General features: G+C 38.8%; 2 protein-coding genes across 4 annotated transcripts; both read right to left on the reverse strand.

Annotated features, from left to right (window-relative positions):
* Positions 1-258: 258 nt before the first annotated feature.
* LOC140280163 (protocadherin alpha-C2-like) lies at positions 259-9,267 on the reverse strand. Of its 3 annotated transcripts, none has more exons than XM_072375450.1 (3): positions 6,716-9,267; positions 3,669-3,705; positions 259-2,769 (listed from the first exon to the last, which is right to left on the reverse strand). In XM_072375450.1, exons 1-2 carry the CDS (start codon positions 9,146-9,148, stop codon positions 3,694-3,696), a joined length of 2,445 nt encoding a protein of 814 aa, XP_072231551.1. In that variant the 5' UTR covers positions 9,149-9,267; the 3' UTR covers positions 259-2,769; positions 3,669-3,693. The 3 variants fall into 3 exon arrangements, with proteins under 3 accessions (XP_072231551.1, XP_072231550.1, XP_072231549.1); XM_072375449.1 differs by having other exon boundaries at positions 259-2,772; XM_072375448.1 differs by lacking the exon at positions 3,669-3,705 and having other exon boundaries at positions 259-2,772.
* Positions 9,268-11,830: 2,563 nt separating this feature from the next.
* On the reverse strand, positions 11,831-18,007 carry LOC140279684 (protocadherin-10-like). Its single transcript, XM_072374845.1, has 4 exons — positions 15,393-18,007; positions 13,337-13,398; positions 13,133-13,245; positions 11,831-12,798 (listed from the first exon to the last, which is right to left on the reverse strand). Exons 1-4 carry the CDS (start codon positions 17,919-17,921, stop codon positions 12,527-12,529), a joined length of 2,976 nt encoding a protein of 991 aa, XP_072230946.1. The 5' UTR covers positions 17,922-18,007; the 3' UTR covers positions 11,831-12,526.
* Between the last annotated feature and the right edge of the window lie 661 nt (positions 18,008-18,668).

The raw sequence follows: 18,668 nt of genomic DNA on the forward strand, positions 1-18,668 counted from the left end.
TTGGAGCAACGTTTTCACAAATCCTGACAACTATCCTTCTGCAGTTTAAACTGCAGCCCATCTCCTTTATTTGGTTTTCAATTTCTAAGAATTAGTACAGCGAGTTATAAAGAGAAACTGGGTCACAATGTGTGTGTCTGTGTGTGTGTGCGTAAGGGACCTTTAGGGATAGGGAGAGTGCGTTTATGTATGTTGTGTCACATTCAAGAAGTGGCTTTTGATAACTTCTATTTCATTCTTCATCACACACACAAAAGAGACAGATTAAAAAGCTTTATTCAAACTAGCATGATCAGGCAGTACATTTAAGCCAAATAAGCAACATCAAAATCTGTCAATTAACAAGACTTGAAAATAAAACAAGAACATTCTCACCCATACTATCTTTGATTTGCTCAGTGGGATGTAACTGGAGAACATCTGATGCAACTCTCGAAGCATACTGTACAGTTTGACTGGAAAGGTAGCCACGGAAAAGAAACTTAGATGTGTACACAAATGAGAAATAACAAAATTTTACAACACTGAACACAAGCACCTCTTGTGCCATTCGATCACAGTGAATACAGAAGATATCAAAAAGGTCGACTGTATAAAAAACACAAAGTATAAAGCAATTCAATTTACAATAGATATACGTCTATATCTGTTCTGAATCCAAAAGCTGTCCCTATGCAGCAAGTAGTTTAAGATATCATATCATGGGAGCAACTGTAATTTATTATACTATAGGAAATGTCGATATTTCAGTCGTCAACAGTCACCTTTTACAATACAGAAGGCACGCAAGGAGCTCATCTTATGTGCAATTAAAAAATCTATAACACTGTTGGAATCAATCAGTTCTGGTAATGATTGCACATACAGTATTACATGTACAGGACAGCAAGACACCCCTCATCGCATGACATCTTCAGTCTGACAAACACCCAGCCAGATTCTTTTAAAGTTGGGCAGTTTGATAGAGTCAGAGAGGAGAAAAAGGAGGTTAAATTTCACTGACTCAGAGTATGAAGCTGGATACTTTCAAAAAATATTCTATCTACCCAGTATTACAAGAGGGTTGCTGTGGTCACCTTTAGATTCAGCGCACATCCCAAATTCAAAGTGCTGTCATCTGCTTATTACATTTCATGCACTGCCTGCAGAGTCAGCACTGAAGTACTGCAGTTCTTCTTCTCATAATCAAATCTTCTTACCTCATGCCATTACATTTGATCATTTAGCACCCTAATGAGTGGTCTTAATAAGCTCCTTGTTTCTGAGAAATTAAAAGTCCTGGCTTTGACAGTAGTGCAAAAAACACTACCTTTGAGGTCAAGAAAAGTTTTCTTTTTCTTTTTTTTTTTTAATTAAGCACTCAACCAAAACAACATCATATGCACTACACTACAAATATGCAACACAAAATACCCTTAAAGAAGCCCACAAAAGCAGCAATAAGAGATAATACATAAAATGTGTATAAAAAACATGAATATTAATAAAACATCTCACTTGTACCTTGTTTCCTCTAGTACCCTGACAAAGATAAATACATTTTGATATTCTCACTTTTGTCATTGAACAAAACTTTTAACATTCTAAAAAATTTTCTTTAAAATTTTCACTTTAATTATATTTATTAATTTAACTTTTAATCTGAACTTTATGTAACGATTGAAAGCAATTCTTCTGATATTTCCAGCATTGAGAAAAGAAAAATGTTATTATTACACGTACTTACAGAGCGTTTAACTGACATTTGACCCTGTTTTGAAAAACATGTTTCATTATGTTTGGTTGTGTTAAATATTCCCCAGACTAGTGTAACTTTGTGATGGCCGAGAACAAACCTCCTCTCCTTCCTGACAAGAGGAGACAAGCTAAGTGTACACAAATTAATACTAGACTTTGATTTGATTCAGAAAATTCAATAATCCAGAGCATATCATGTCTTATAAATAGAATAAGGAATGTTTTTTTGTTCTTTTGACCTCATTACAATTCCTATAGAACTACAAATACACTGTCTACAATCAAATATAAATAGAAACAATGTGTCTCTCTAAGTTCTTTTGTTTGTTTTTACAATTTTACAGTTTTCTGTCATTCTTTTTTTTTTGTAATTTTCAGACATTCAGATCTCATTGAGCACAACAATGTTGTTAAAAGTTACTAATTAACACTTTGAGCCTTACTATACTGAAAGACTCTTATACCAAAAAAGGAAAAAAACAAGAAAAACACCAAGTGCCAGGCCTGAATTAATGACATAACCAGCTATAGTTGTGAATTGAATAAATCCATGGAAGAAGCATACTCTCCCTGATTCATAGGCGTGTTTGAAGCTCCTGCATAAAAAAAATGTAGCATGACAGCAGCTTAAGTATAGTGTGAAATACTGATAGCTTCTAGAACTACAGCACACAGCGTAATCCCTGTAGAGAAGACAAATTTGTCCATTGAGAAGTTTCAAAGAGTTAAAGAAAGAATGATCACATATGAGGCCTGTAGTAATGACCAAACATCCTGCCGTAAATAATTTGTTGTCCAAATACTTGTGGAATCATGCAGTATCATGCTTAAAAGAATAATGATGATAGAAAGTTGAGGCAATCAGTGGTCAATGTCTGTGAGTGGGATTGACAGAACCAGAGAGAACAAGAGCTGTGGTGGAGGGACTGAGGGAGGACAACTGTTTTACATCTTCTTTGTGAGTCATAGGAGAGTTTCAGCCAGAGATTCATGAAGAGATTGATTATATCACCGCAGCTCTCTCCTGGGCTCCTGCTGAGGGACAGAGTATATAATTAGCCACAACAGCACCTCAATATAAACTTATAGAAAGTCTTCACTCATGCAACAGTGGATTGTGACTGGTTACTGCCACCATCAGTGATATGTCATCGGATTTCAGGGATGCTTAGAGTCAACAGAAAATCAAGAGCTTTCTTGTATGTTTGAGTGATTTTCTGTTCATTCAAATCTGTGTTTCTCATAAAAATAATGAATAGAAATCAGACTTAAATACACAGCCTAAATAAAATGGAAACAGAGGGTGTGATAAAAGCATGCACAAGCAGATATTACTATGTGCTCTTTGGTATTTTGGTCAGCCAGTCTTACAAATAACAAAGTTCTGGGTAGGAAAAATAAACTCTATGTCACATTTCCTACTTGTTTAAAACATAGGTTTTGTGTGGAGATGTAAAGATGGATAGTTTATACATTTCCTGTTCTCAGGTATATTATATGCTGAGAATCTTTTTGGGACAACTCATTACTTAATCTTTTTTTTTCTGTGCCATCACAGCTAGCCACACAGGCACAGCAAAAATCTGACCAAGAGCAAATTTTATTCTAATCCAGGCTGTCAACATAAATTGACAGGTTTTCTCACTCGAGAAGCCAGCTAGTTCCAAGTTTAGTGCTCACAGTAACATTTGATTGGAGCAATTTGTAAGGGAAATTCTGACCAATCACAAATGGAATCTTTTTCAGTCTGTTATATTTGATTGGCAAAATATGTTAACCAAAACAATAACACCAAAGATTTGCTCTGAAGACTGACAACTCATCAAATCAAAATTTTGAGTAGAACCGAACATGTAGACCAAATAGAAAATTATTGAAAATATCTAAACAATCATAGTGGCTTCACAAAATGTAGTGAGCAGCCAGCATACCTCCAGTTGAAGAATGGACTTCCTTTCATTTTGAGTACTTCAGAACAGAAAGGAGAGACAAGTTCAGAGGTATGTGTGACACTCAAACTCAAAATAAAATATACATCATATACAAGTGTGTGTGTATTCTCCTCCATTAGCACCTGTGCATGCATATTCATACTGTTTAATCTTCCAGTGGATCACTTGGTTAAATATACTCTCTATGTCCAGCTGTACAAAAACAAATAACATCTGGATCGTTTTCCTCACTTACACAGGGATGACCATCTACTGCGCACAAAAGATCTGCTTGGGATTCAGAAAATATCTCATTTAGTGAAGCGATAGCACTTGTCCTTGAAGAAAAGACCTCCATATCTGGGTTTCTTTGTGGTGCTCCTCCTCTTACGCCTACAATTTGTGCTATGATTGTGTCTTATGTACTGCATCTGCAATACATGACCCACATACTACATAAGACATCAAACACTAGCAGATTTGGCAGGCGAAGGGTAATGATGGGGTTTGGTTTCTGACCTAATTATGCAATAAAAGTGTAGATAATTTGCTCTAGAAATACCCAGTTCATGAAAATCAGTAGGACTCTGTCCCCTTAGTTGTATCTAACTATATCTAAACATTACTGAAGTCATTGTATGTAATATAATGATAAATAATCAAGTTGCGGAAATAACTGTTAAACAGTACATTGGTCAAATTTTTTAATTTTATTTGTATCATGTTTTTACAAAAACAACTCAGGAAAGGAGTTTAACTTCCCCCAGAGTGATGTCAGTTGGTGAATATTCCATGCTTAAAACCTCAGAGTGACACAGACTAAAGAATAAAAACCTTTGATTTTTCAGCCAGTGAATAAAAAGATCCACAGTAGTGGCGCTTGTGTTCTTTGCTTCAGTAAAAGTACAAACGTGATGATTGAAAAACATGCCAAGTTACATTTGTGGTCTAATCCTATTCGAAAGAAGAATTTTTGGTGCCATTTTTGGTGCCAGCGTCAACCACACAGAATTACAAACTGTATTATATAAAAAGAGCTTGATCTAAAATCAAGTAGTTCAATCATATAAAGAGGGTGTCAGAGGGTCCCAAAACCGGCTAAAATCTTTATTTGAAAGGCTGCGAGTAACCCTGTCAGATTATTGTAGTGGAATAAGGATAATAAATCCATCAGAAAGGCAATAGAATAGAGGCATAAATTACACAACATAATAAAGTTAATTTAATATGTTTACTGTAAGAACAATACTAATACGAAAGTAAGAAAAGGCCACAACAATTAAATATAAATGCATGACTCAACACAATTTCAAAAACTAATCTTGTTCTTACCAGATTGTAAGAATAAGCAAATACAACTTAAGATGAACAACAACACACAAACTCTTAAAGTAACTGCTTTCTGTATCATATTAGCAGTTTCTCAAAAAGTTTATTCACAAAGTTGCTTCAGTTAATTGAGGTTTGCAGACTTTTGTTTATGCACAGCTCTCTTAAGGTTCCACCACAGCATTTTAATCAGGTTAAGGTCTGGACTTTGACAGGACCATTACAACACCTTGATTATTTTCTCTTTCAGCCATTCAGTTGTGGATTTGCAGCTGTGTTTGGATCACTGTCCCTTGCATGACCCAGTTTCAGCCAGGCTTTAGCTGCTGGACAGATGGCCTCACATTTGACACCAGAATATTTTGGTATAAAAAGTTCCTGACTGACACAGTGAATGCAGACCAAGTCATGCTGGCATTTTCTTTTTACAGAGGCTTTCTCTTGGCAACCTTTCCAAACAAAGCCATAAACAAGCCATACTTGTTTAGTCTTTTCAAATTTTTCTGTCATAAAGTTTAACATTTATCATGCTAAATTAGGTCAATAGAGTCTGAGATATAGCTCTTGTGTTTTTTGCAGTCACTCTAAGCATTGCATAGTCTGACCTTGGGGTGAATTTGCTTGCAAGTCAATTCCTGTGACACATGTTAAATGTTTTCTTCTTGTGAATAACCTAACAAATTGTTTGGATATGGCCTTTATGATGATTCCCAGACTGTTAGGCAGCAACAATTGCTTCTCTAAGATGTATTTTTGCTGAGGTATTTTCCCCTTGACATTGTGTTAACTCACACCTGAATGCACCATACCAGCAAATTGACAAAACAAAGCAGCTGGCTGCTACATATCGTCTTGATTTCTTTATAAGCAGGAAGGGTGTACTTTGTAATATGTCATGTGTTGTGATCATCAAAGGCTGCATTTACCTACATCTTTTAATTAAACTAGAGAATTTGGCAAATCTTTTGATCTTTGGCTCTGGGATGTAACACCACCGTCACCATACACATGAATTTGTTGTACTGTTTAAGAATCCACGACGAGTCCATCAAAAGCTCAGAAAATATCAAGCAACCATAAAGCAGAGTGATGTGGTGCTGGGCAGGAAACCAAAGCTGTGAGCTCATGGGCAGGTTCAGGCCCAATAATGTACATAACAAAGTTAGGTGTATTTCAAAACGAGTCAGAAGCACATAGTTTTAAACTTTACATCACTCTAGTGTTGCCCTAAGACCTGGTAAGGACATTTTCACAGTGTGATAACCATGCCAGAAAATTACAGTTTCACGGTGTACCATTTCTATAAATATTGTTTTGAATGACAATGATCCTAATGGGATTGAGAAAAGAAGAGGTTTTTATGACAAACATTTTATCATATAAAACACTCTGTTCATGGAAGTGTGTGTTAATGAGTGTAACAGGCAGTTATAGAAGAAGAATGTTGTGCACATGACAAATGTTGTGCAATTTTGGAGGTAAGTAAATGTATGTGGTCAGAGAATCCTCGGTCTCCATACCAATGTATACTGGGAAATCTATATATTATTGCAGCTGTAGTTATCAAAAACTATAACAATTCTTTGCTATTCAGGGGAGAAATTATATGAGAACATATTACACAACAGCAAGAAAATTCAGTCAAACTAAATTAACCTTTTGTCAGTCATGACTTTAGTACATAATCTCTTCCAAACCGTGCTGCCATTTCAACATACCTCCAGTGTGGATGCTCTGGAGTCTGTGGTCTCACTTGGTCCTATGCTCCTGGGTATACTGGATACGAAATACCCAGCTCCCTTTGGAATTATGGGCTGTCTCACGACCACTTTACCCTTCCTGGTCTCAGCGAGGAATAAGCTGTACCAGTAGGCATCGCTGGAGATTAGGGTGGAATCTGCAATGGTGGAGCTTCTCTGACTTATAACGCTGTTCCTGCTGATCACACTGTTCCTATTGGCTGGGGGGATCTTGATGGCCTTTGGCTTTGGTTTTTGACACTTAAGTACAATAATAACTAAGATGGTTATCAGCAGCAGAAAGGACACAGCTCCTAAACCAATCACTAAGTATAGGTTTAGGTCTGTGAAGACATCAAACTCGAGTGGTAACTCTGTAGTCTCTAAGAAGGGCATGGCGTGTTCCACTGTTGATATTTTGATGGTGACAGTAGCAGACAGAGAAGGTTCACCATTGTCTTTGGCAATGACTACCAACCTCTGTTGTCTTGGGTCTCTGTAACTGAACATCCTCATTGTTCGAATCTCGCCATTGTACTGATCCAGGCTGAAAAGGGTGGAGTCACTGATCTGCAGGAGCTGGTAGGTGACCCTGGCATTCTGCTCAGAGTCTGCATCAACAGCAATCACTTTGGCAATTAAGTGTCCCTTTTCTGTGGATCTCGGTATAACCTCCTCTACAATGGAGCCTTGTGCTCGCCAAGGAGACACTATGAGAGGTGTGTTGTCATTTTGGTCCAGAATGATAATATGAACTGTCACACTGCTGTTCAGTGGTGGAACACCAGAATCTCTGGCCTCAATGTGAAACAGGAAGTCCCTCTCTCTCTCATAGTCAAAGGTCTTCAAGGCATAAAGATCACCATTCTCAGGATTGATGGAGAACAGCATTGACATAGATGTGTTAACTATCTCTTTCTCCATTATGAAATAAACCAAATACTGGTTCTCATTGAGATCTGGGTCAAATGCACTTAGCGATGTCAATAACGCCCCAGGTGGATTATTCTCCACAACATGGATTGTGTAGAAGGACTGGGAAAACATGGGTGCGTTGTCATTGACATCCAGGATCTCTAAGGTGATGGTCTCGTTCTCAGATAAGGGCGGCAAGCCTCTGTCCGTCACTCTTAATGTGATGTCATATTTGCTCACCACCTCCCTGTCCAGAGGCTTTGACACCAGCAGTTCAAAGTAACCTTCTGAGGATTTTTCGAGATGGAACGGTAAGATTTCTTGCTGGTTCAAGGTGAGCTTCACTTCTCCGTTGACACCAGAGTCCCTGTCACTGACACTGACCACAGCAATTAGTGTCCCTACAGAGACGTTCTCAGTAACTGCTCTTTTTAGGGACTTGATGGTCACCTCTGGGTAATTATCATTCAGATCTGTGATGCTGACTGTGACTTTACAGTGACCTGACAGAGGGCTTGTCCCTTTGTCCTGAGCCTGTATGTGCATCTCAAAACTTTGACTCTCTTCGTAATCAATCACCCCCTTTACTTTGATCTCACCTGAGCTTGGATCAAGTGAAAAGAGCTCCTGTGTCTTCTCTGAGGTGTAAAGTGTATAAGAATAAACTAACTGGGCGTTTGTGCCCTCATCCAAGTCTGTTGCGTTTAAGGTCATAACTACTGTTCCTATTGCTGAGTTCTCTGAAACATTAACAGCAAATACAGGCTGACTGAAAAGGGGGGCGTTATCATTGATATCCAGGATATTAATAATAATGCTGGCTGTACCGGAGCGGGGAGGCACCCCTCCATCCACAGCGGTTAAAATCAAATTATGAACTGATTGCTCTTCTCTGTCCAAATTACCACTGAGCACCAAATCGACATATTTGGAACCATCGCTGCCGGTTTGTATGTCAATGCTAAAGTATTTGCTCTCACTGAGATAGTAGGTCTTGATTGAATTCGCCCCCACATCTGCATCCACGGCGTTCGTCAATGAGAATCTCTCACCAGGAAGGGTTGCCTCCGAAATATCCAAATGCATTGTCTTTCTGCGAAACACAGGCGCGTTGTCATTGATGTCCATGATTTCTAGTTCGATGTTAAAAATGCGAACCGGGTTTGAAAGTATGACATCCATTTTCAGAAAGCACGAGGTTGTTTTAGTCATGCATATGCTCTCCCGGTCCATCTTTTCGCGGATTAGCAGCTCCCCCGTGTCTTTGTTGATGTCCAGGTAATTTTTGCTGTGAATGACATCGAGCTTTGCGTTGCGCTCCTCCAAACTACGAACCTCCAGACCTAAATCTGTTGCTAGATTGGCAACAAAGGAACCCTCTTCCATTTCCTCCGGTATAGAGTACCGAGTGATGGAGAGTGCAAATCTCCACAGTGCAATGAACGTGAAAATAGCCACGACTAATCGTGTCCGTAAAGGTGCACAATTACACGCCATTGTTGTGGTGCTTTAAAAGACAAATTAAACAAATCCGTCCTTATGATCAAGTAGTCTTGATGGAGGGAAGCGGCGGTGTCATTCTTGTCTCCACGAGTTGTAGCTCTAGCTGCAGTGGGCCATTTACGGCACAGTGCCGCTGGAGGTGCTGAGCTCTCACAGCTACGCTGTGCAGGGGCGTATACAAACTCTGAGAGGGTTGGAAGGGTAGCCTCAATGAAATCAAGTGGTGCCCATATAGGAAGAAATTAAATAAAACCAACAGTTTGTATCTTGTGTGAAAAAGATTGAACTGTTGATTGAATGTGACGAACATGAAGCTTAGTGGCAAATGTTTAAGTTAACTATCTACCTTGGCAGCTGTAGCTCAGGAGAAAGTGCAAAAGTTTGTCAATTGAAAGATCAGCAGTTTCATTCTCATTTTCCCGGAGACACATGTCAAATTGTCCTTTGACAGGACCATGTTGCTTACCATGTGTCCATTGGTGTGTGACTCTTATCTGTTAAAGATATGGGTCATAATTTCACCACTGCTCTGAATGATGAGATGAGTTTGCAATAGCCTTAGTAATAGATAATAGATTATTTTTGCCTCTTTTCGTTTTATATAACAGAATACAAAAAAAAATTCAGTAAAAGACTATTGGGGTGTCATCACATACACTAATCTGAAAAAGAAAATACCCTTTCATTAATTTTTCTTCTTTCCCATCTCTTAGAATTAGATAAAGTTAGAAGCAATAATTGCTGCCCATCAATCTAAGAAGGGTTATAAGATCCTTTCCAAATGATTGAAGTCCAGTTGTCTATAGCAGCCTTTCTCAAACTTTTTTCAGTCAGGGTACCTTTCAAAAGTGCATAAAATCTCAAGGCACCCCAGTGTAAAATATGATTAAAAACGACACTGCATAGTCTAAATGTAATTGCAAATGTCCTGTTTATTTAGACAGGACAGTAATGAACAAATGAACTGATGAACCCAAATTTGAGGTAATTGTCATTGTATGTTCTCTTTTTAGCCTTACTGTTAGCATCTACCTTTGCGACCTTTGGTGCAGACTCAGAGCTGGTGGACAAAGGCTCGCATGAAGGAGGCTGAGGCTCCATTTCACAGTCAATCATGTCCGGTTCTTGTGGGACTTTTCTTTTTAGAAAACCATCCATGATGCTGTTGCTTGTTCCTTGCTCTTTGTGAAATCAAATGTATTTTCGTGGTTAAATGATAAAACAATGTACTGTGCAGCCACACTGACCCTGGTGGGCTATTGACGTTGTGACACGTTATTGACAATGGGTAGACCTGCGTGTGACAGCTCTCTTTAAGTTGAACAAAGCATGTAAAACAGCAGCATTTATTACACTCACCATACACATGTATTCATATTCTCATCTTTAAAACAAACAAGCTTGTTTACAAGGATATTTGACTGCATGTAGCCAATATGTGTGTTTATTTGAATATAAAATAAATTATTACTACAGACTGATACCAAAATACTCTCATGCATAGGTTGGTCTTTTCAAAAGTGGGATTTGTGAGAGAAATGTGCCCTCTAGTGTCCAGAATGGAGCTAAAAAGCACTGGCAGAGACTTGAGGCAGAAAAAGGGAGATAAAGTAAAAAAATAAAAAGTTGGAATTGAAATAGATTTTGATATGGCACAGAAGCTTGTCTGATGTCCCTGTTTATAACACAAGAAATATATAGTGACCACTAAGTTTGGCTCTTTTTTGTACTATTGTTGATACAGTCAAAGATTAATCTTGGCCTAATTATCTGTATTAAATGGATTTGTGGTTTTTGTGGGTTAAATCCCTGCTAGTCTCCAAATGTCAGGGGCAAAAGAATACATTTATATATATATATATGTGTATATATACATATTATTTTTATCCATTTGTCAGGATTTTCCAAGAGTTTGAAATAAATCTGAAACTAGCCCCTGGCACTCAGCCTTTTAAATGTGAAGCAGTTCACTGAGACAGTCAGGCTCAAGGAAGTCCAAGATTAACCCACTGGCCCACATCAGGTCAGTTAAAGGCAGTGGATCTTCAGGGGAATCTCCACGGCAGTTGTTTCAAACCTGAGGTTTACTGACCAGAATGTCAATTGAGAGGTAAAAATACATTCTTAGCCTTAAATCACAGTTCCACAGCTTATTATTCTACCACCACCTTCATATGCACAGATGTTCATGGCAGGGATTAGCTGCCTAGATTGTTCTGATAGCATCTCCAAGTTTACTTGGTTGAAAATGAGAACAGGCTTAGATTAAACATTTTTAACTGCCAAAATATAACTCCATGGCTCAGCTTTGACCGCTCTGGAACTACGTTTCAGCAACTGGTTGAAGAATGAAGAGATCTCTATTCTTAGTGTTTGTTTTCTGAAAAGCACTTTCTCACTTGTAAATTAAATTAAGATCAATTTTGTTCCACTGTTACCCTCAAACTGAAAGTCTTTGCTGTCAGCTTTTAATGATAAAGAATATATCCATATCTCTTTCCACACACACTCATATGAACGTAAATATACTCAAATTCATCAAATGAGTGCATATCAATGCTGAGTCACTGGTTCACAAACAAGAAGTAAAAATTAAGGTGTTCATTTAAATAAATGAAACAGAAAACAACCAAGAAAGATTAAATAGTGGAGATTTATTGATATGAATATAGGCTGTACATAAACCACTCTACATACAGAGTGACCACTCCAATTTAGCATTACCATGTATGAATTTATCAATATACAAATAATTTCTGACAAATGAGACTTAAATCTTATAGTATATTTTACAGCAATGTTAAACCTCCTCACTTATGTCATTACCCTTCAAAATGTCATCACCATTTCAGTGTTGAGTGTCAGAGTGATGCAGCACATGCAAAAAGGATCACTTCAAAGTGGCGACACTATGATTGCAGTTAGTTTCTTGACCCTTTTGCATTGATTTTGGGTTATACCATCATTGCTGACTTATTACAAAAATCATTTTTACAACAGTAAATCCAGTTAGGCATGACTGGAGATAAAGCTGACAGGAAAATTATAACTGTACAAAGATCTGCCTGTGAATAATAAAACCAACAGAGGGCCACAGGTTGTTGGTTGTTGAGGACACCAGTTTCGTTTTACATATCATGAGGTATGAAATGCACAGTTAACAATAGGCCTCCTTTCTCTCAGAAGACTAGAAAGTGTCATGGTTATTTTTAGCACAGTTAGTTAAGTTTTTAGCATATTTCTCTGCATTTATTTCTTACCATTAGTTTTCTTCTTCCATTTGTTCACTGTTAACTTATATGCAGGATGAATGCTTAGCTGGAACATACAGTTCAATTCACAAAAATTCACTAGCGCAATAGTGCTTGCACTTCATTTAAAGACAGAATTGCTTATGATGCCATCATCTTTGTCAAAAGGATGTTCATAGTTTGAGATGAACTTCTTTTTCTTCCCAAAAGTTGAGAAGGTGTTGTACACATCCAGCTCTCCTCTGGGTGTCAGCTTCAGTGTGCTGTAGCCAGACATGGTGCCAGGAATGTACACGTTGTGTTGATAGTCTGGTGGTTCAGAATTAGGCTGAGGGTACTTTGGAGTCCATGAGTAGTTAGGAACTGCTCCCTCTTGAAGAGACCTCTTGCAGTCTGTAAAAATGTGCATAAATTAGCTTATATCTGGAGATTATTTCAGCATTGAAATCATATGTAAATACAGAGCGCTCCATCTGAATATGCTGGTTTTAAAAGCCTCTTTTCAATTCAGCTTTTTTGCAAATAACACTCCTTGCAGGGACTTGAATAATCTTGGTGTTGTAGCTGTAAAATCCCCCGACTTTAGTTCTGGCATTATCTGTTTTTTTTTTTTTTGGTTTACCATTTTACGTCTTAGACTAAATTCCCTGGCAGAGATGCAGAAAAAAAGACCCTCATTCACCGCAGTATCCTCTTTCATGTGAACAATAATGAGCCACATTTTTACCATTCATATGGTTTCCCCAGGTCCAGTATTGTGGTGCCACAGCGCAAGAAAACCCATCAGCATCATATTTTTGTTGTTGTGAAAGACTGCCCTCCATATTTGCTGAACTATACCTGTAGATAAAAAAAGAGGTAGCAGAAGTATTAATTTAACTTTATATGCAATGTGCAGGTCAGTGTGTGGATAACTGGTTCATCTATTCACCTCTTGTACGCTGAGTTACGTTGGTTCTTGGTCCACGTCCAATCCTTGTTTGAATACTTGAGCTGCACATACAGAAACTTTTTAAGTCACCAAAAGCATACAATGCACTACATTTATATCAAGGTGCATTAATGTTGACTTCTAGTTTGATAGGGGGAACGCATTGCAATCAATCATTTGACTAAACCAGAAAGTTGTAAAGGTGTACTCTGTTGAATTTATTTTTACCAGATGAAGCAATTTTAGGGATTTCTTCTTCTTACATATTTTGTAAAACAAATGTAACATTGTAGGTAACAACTAACAACCACAAGCTAATTTTTAATGTGTCTACAGGTTGTAGAGGAATAGTTTATTTTAAAGCAACATGTATCAAAATTAAACTTGTCAAGTTGATTACTTTCTTAAGAAAACTTTTATTTATATGTATTTCATTTTAGCTTTTATTTTGCAAATTTTGAATTTTGATATCTGGATATGCAAGTGAGTACATTAAAAAATTAGATATTAAGATTGGATGAGGAAGTTCTTTTTGCACTTTGTTGACATTTAAATCAAGGTTCTTAGAACAGATGGTTTGATTATCTCTTTCTGTCGCTCCTAAAAAAAGAAAATGTTCTTAGCAGTCTGACAAATAACTTTGTCTCGGCTATAACCAAAACCTAGCAGTTAAAACCTAAACTAGAAATAGGAAAACAACGATGTGTGTAAAAACTTTCTCGAGTGGAAATTTCTGTCTCCAACAGTGCAAAATTATCATTTTAAACTTTTTGCGTTAAAAGTAAAAGGTTTACATTAGTTAAATGATTCATTCTTGTAGTTTGGACACAAAATCAATCATCCAAAATAATCATTTCTTGAGTAAACATTAAAAAGGCAGGATTTATTCACAATTATATGGCTTTCTTTCAGCAGTTCTGTCCTTTGGACATTATGTATTTGGATTGGGTCAATAATACTTTATAAAGCAGATTCAACTGATAAACTACTACTGAGTCTTAATTCAATTGGGTTTGTTAAACTAGTTTCACATTTCTAGTTAAATTAATCAAATATAACTTATCAAATTTGCTGATATGTAGCTAATTTCAACACAGACAAAAAGGGAGACTATTTGGATTAAGTGTAAAGAGAATGAAGTGGGTCTCATGAGTAACATGGTGTTTCACCAAAAAAATGTTTTTTGTGTTCGTACAAGAGAAAACTGATTGCACTTTATTTAGATGGACATTTTTATATGAAATACTGTTTTAGTGTAATTTAGTCATAGAAAATATCTATTCCTGTTGACCCAAGTTGATTCACTGAGATAGGATCAATATCATGTGGCCAACTAGTTGAATTTTTGCCAAAGTAAAAGCAATTTGACTAAGCCAATTAAACAGAATCACACCCAACTCTAAAATGGATGAACCCTAATTGATAGGCCCAAACCAAGATCATTAATTTTAATGTTTGGAATTATTTTATGATGAGAGAAAGCTATATAACTGTGGAAATTCTTTCCATTTCTTTCTGTCATTTCATTCAACAAGATGTGTTTTGAGGATGCTGATTTGCACTGACGTTCAAAGACAAAGTTAGGTCAAATAAACACCTAAAAATGTATTCTGGAAGACTTCTTTCATCAGGCTGAAAAATAATAGAAGTAAAACTACACAAAATTTCCACGCAAAGCTACAAGTTGTGCCCTTTCTGACTTTATTTGAAGATGCTTTATTGTTATTGCAGCAGCTTTTACGATTGTTTTTTTTGTTTAATTACATATGGTTAATATTCTGGGGTTAACGCTTATACACAATATCATAAATGTTTATAATTCGGAAGGAAAATATAAATGTTAAAGTTCTGTCTTTTTAAAACCGTTTTTAAAACTGACAATAGCTCGTGTTAGCACCATCTAGTGTGCGAACTACGTTGTGGCATTTCTGCTGTCTTAAACATGTGCATCAATTATTTAAGTGAGGCAGAAGAGGGGTAAGTGAGACCCATGACAGGGTTGACTTAGTTTTGGGATCGGCTATGAAACGGATTTATTTCCATTTTAAGGCATTACCTCGTTTGGGGTTGATGCTCTGTTGTTAGACATTTCATTCCGGTCCAGTGCGCTCCATCCAGAAGTCAAGTAATCTATGCTCTTAGCGTTATTCTGTTGGACTGACATTACCGGGCTACACGGCTTGAGGAACATGAAGTCGCTCTTGGATGATTCCGGAGTCAGACACATTTTGTAGCAGTACACCTGCGGGAGCGCGCCGTTGCTGTTCGCCTCTGAGCAGCCCGATGCGCCTGAGGACATGCGAACATTTAAGTTGGACTTTTTAAGCACCTCTGTGGTGGTGGACAGTTCTGAACGAGAGCAGCGGCAACAGCAGCCGCCAATAGAGGGGAAGCTGGACTCTTTGCTGTGCGCTCTGCCCTTCAGTCTCCTCACTGTAACAAGGACGATGATAGCCACTAGAAACGTGAAGGAGACTGCGCCTAGAGCCACGATTAAGTACAGAGGGAAGTTGAAGCTGCGGTATGAGCTTAGTGACAGGTCACCCAGATCGGGCTTTGAATCTGGCAAGCTGTCAACCACTGACAGAATGATGGAAACCGTGGCCGAGAGGGGTGGCTGACCATTGTCCTTCACTAGAATGACCAGTCTGTGCCTCGTGGGGTCCTTTCCCTCTAACTGGCGTATTGTCCTGATTTCGCCTGTGTACAGACCAATGCTGAACAAGCTCGGGTCTGTCGCTTGAAGCATTTGATAAAAAAGACGCGAGTTTTGACCTGCGTCTGCGTCTATGGCGTTGACTTTTGTGACAAGGCAACCGGCGTCAACAGATCTAGGCACAGCTTCACTGGGTGCTGTGCCGTTATGCGGAACAGGGGCCAGAATTACTGGCGCGTTGTCGTTTTGATCCAAAACAAAGATGTTGACTGAGATGTTGTTGCTCAAAGGCGGAAACCCTGCATCTTGAGCCTGGACAGTAATTTGAAAGTTTTTAAGTTGCTCGTGGTCAAAGGATCGCAGCGCGTAAATGTTCCCATTGTCTGAATTTATGGACACATATGTGGACACGGGCATCCCTTGTATGTCACCATCTAGAATAGAATAAGACAGATAAGCATTCTGACCAAAATCTGGATCCAGCGCAGTCACTGAGCAAACGGACGCTCCTGGCGCGTTATTCTCGGTTAAGTATACTGTATATGAGGGCTGTTTGAAATGAGGCGCATTATCATTCACATCTGACACTTGCACCAGAATAGTTTTCCTGGTGAATAAAGGTGGAGAGCCCATATCTCTGGCGGTAAGGGTGATGTTGTACTCTGTGACTGCCTCTCTGTCCAGAAAATCCGAAGTTACTAATGTGTAGTAGTTCTTAAAGGAGGAGTGGAGTTGAAATGGGACCTGATTTGGGATCTCGCAGTCCACATTCCCGTTTTCACCTGAGTCTTTGTCCATTACACTGATGACAGCTATTACAGTTCCAGGGGGCGCGTCCTCCTGCACAGGTGTAGACACTGATGTCAGGATCACCTCTGGATGGTTGTCGTTTTTATCCAAGACGTTTACCAACACTTTGCAGTGCACGGCTACAGCTGATGGGCCTTTGTCTTTGGCCTGGACATAAATTTCATGCATTCTTGCTTTTTCATAATCTATCACTCCTTTGACTTTGATTTCTCCTGTGTGCGGGTCGACGCTGAAGAGCTGGCGCACTTTGATGGGAGCGTGGCCACTGAATGAATAGGTGATGTCGGCATTGGGACCCTCGTCTAAATCGGATGCGTTGAGCTTTATGACAACCGTGCCTTTTTGTGCATTTTCTGCGAGCCTCACTCTGTAAAACGACTGATCGAAAACAGGCGCGTTGTCGTTTGCATCCAAAACGGTGATATCAATTTGTGCAGTGCCGGATCTCTCCGGCGCGCCTCCATCCACTGCCGTCAGCACCATTTGATGGGCACTCTGCTGCTCCCTGTCCAGTGGTGTTTGGAGGACCAGTTCTGCAAATTTACTGCCATCGCTGCGAGTCTGTATGTCCAAATAGAAGTAATCATTTACGCTCAGCAAATAGGTGCGCAGCGAGTTGGGTCCAACGTCCAAGTCTTGTGCGCTCTCCAGAGGGAAACGGGATCCTGGCGCAGCAGACTCAGAAATGTCCAGATTAAACTCGGTCCAAGGGAAATTAGGAGAGTTGTCATTCACGTCCAAAATATCAATCTCCACCCTGTACAACTCCAGAGGGTTTTCTATGACCACTTGCAGGTGAAAAGAACAGGACAAACTCTGCTCACATAGTTCTTCACGATCAATTCTTTCATTCACAAATAAAACTCCATTTTCCAAATTTACCTCCACATATTGCTTCTTAGAACCCGATACTATCCGGAATCTTCGCAAAGAGAGCTTGCCCGAATCCAAGCCCAGGTCCTCTGCGATGTTGCCAACGAACGCCCCGTGCTCTAGTTCCTCTGGGATTGAGTAGCGTATCTGTCCCCAGACCGCATCCAAGAAGCAAGTGAACAATACAAAATGGTACATCGAAAACCATCTCCTGCACAGTTTTTTCCTCATTGCGTGCATGTCCATCTGTAGACTGAAGCAAGGTGATTAGATCAAACCTGAGTCAAAACTGTATAAAAAAACAGTGATAATAACTTGACATTGGGGCTGGAGCGGCGTCTGTCTTTCTGAGAGAAAAGAGAGGAGAGAGGAAGGGAAGTGCAAGGGCTACGAGTCTATCTCTGAGATTGGTGTGCGTTTTGTGTGTCTGCGTGTGTTTATTATTGGCCCCACAGTTTCAATAGAGGGGAAACGACATCTGCTCGGATAATCTGCCCTGCCTACTAGCCCGATCAAATTCATGTCACAGTCTCTGGGCTTTGACCGCAGGTCAGAATTGCTACATTCAATTTCTTATAAGAGTGTTTCATCACTTTGAACTCATATGTAGCATAATCCAATAGAACACCTTGCTGCAGTGCATTCCGGGTACATTCACTCAAACTCACAAAACTCAGGACTGGGTGGTAAAAACGAAATGAAATAGTCCCTATAGAAAGGAGTGACTCTATTGGAAACTTTTTAATAAACTCATTGTCCATAACACCAGTGAAGTGTGAAAAAAGCTGTGTGAAAATCAATTCCGTTTGGGGAAGTAAAAATTTCACTGGAACCTTTCTAAAATCAGACTTATGATAAAGTCATGAGTATCATACAATTGTCACAGCAGTTCTTCACAACATCTTCAAAGTCTTTATGTTAATGGTTGCAAAATCTCAAAAAAGAAATTGTTCCTGACAAGAAGCTCAGACTCAAACAATTTTACCTGAGGCC

This window comes from Leuresthes tenuis, unplaced genomic scaffold, assembly GCF_036924035.1.
Source record: "Leuresthes tenuis unplaced genomic scaffold, fLeuTen1.0.hap1 SCAF_21, whole genome shotgun sequence".
Classification (NCBI taxonomy): Eukaryota; Metazoa; Chordata; class Actinopteri; order Atheriniformes; family Atherinopsidae; genus Leuresthes; species Leuresthes tenuis.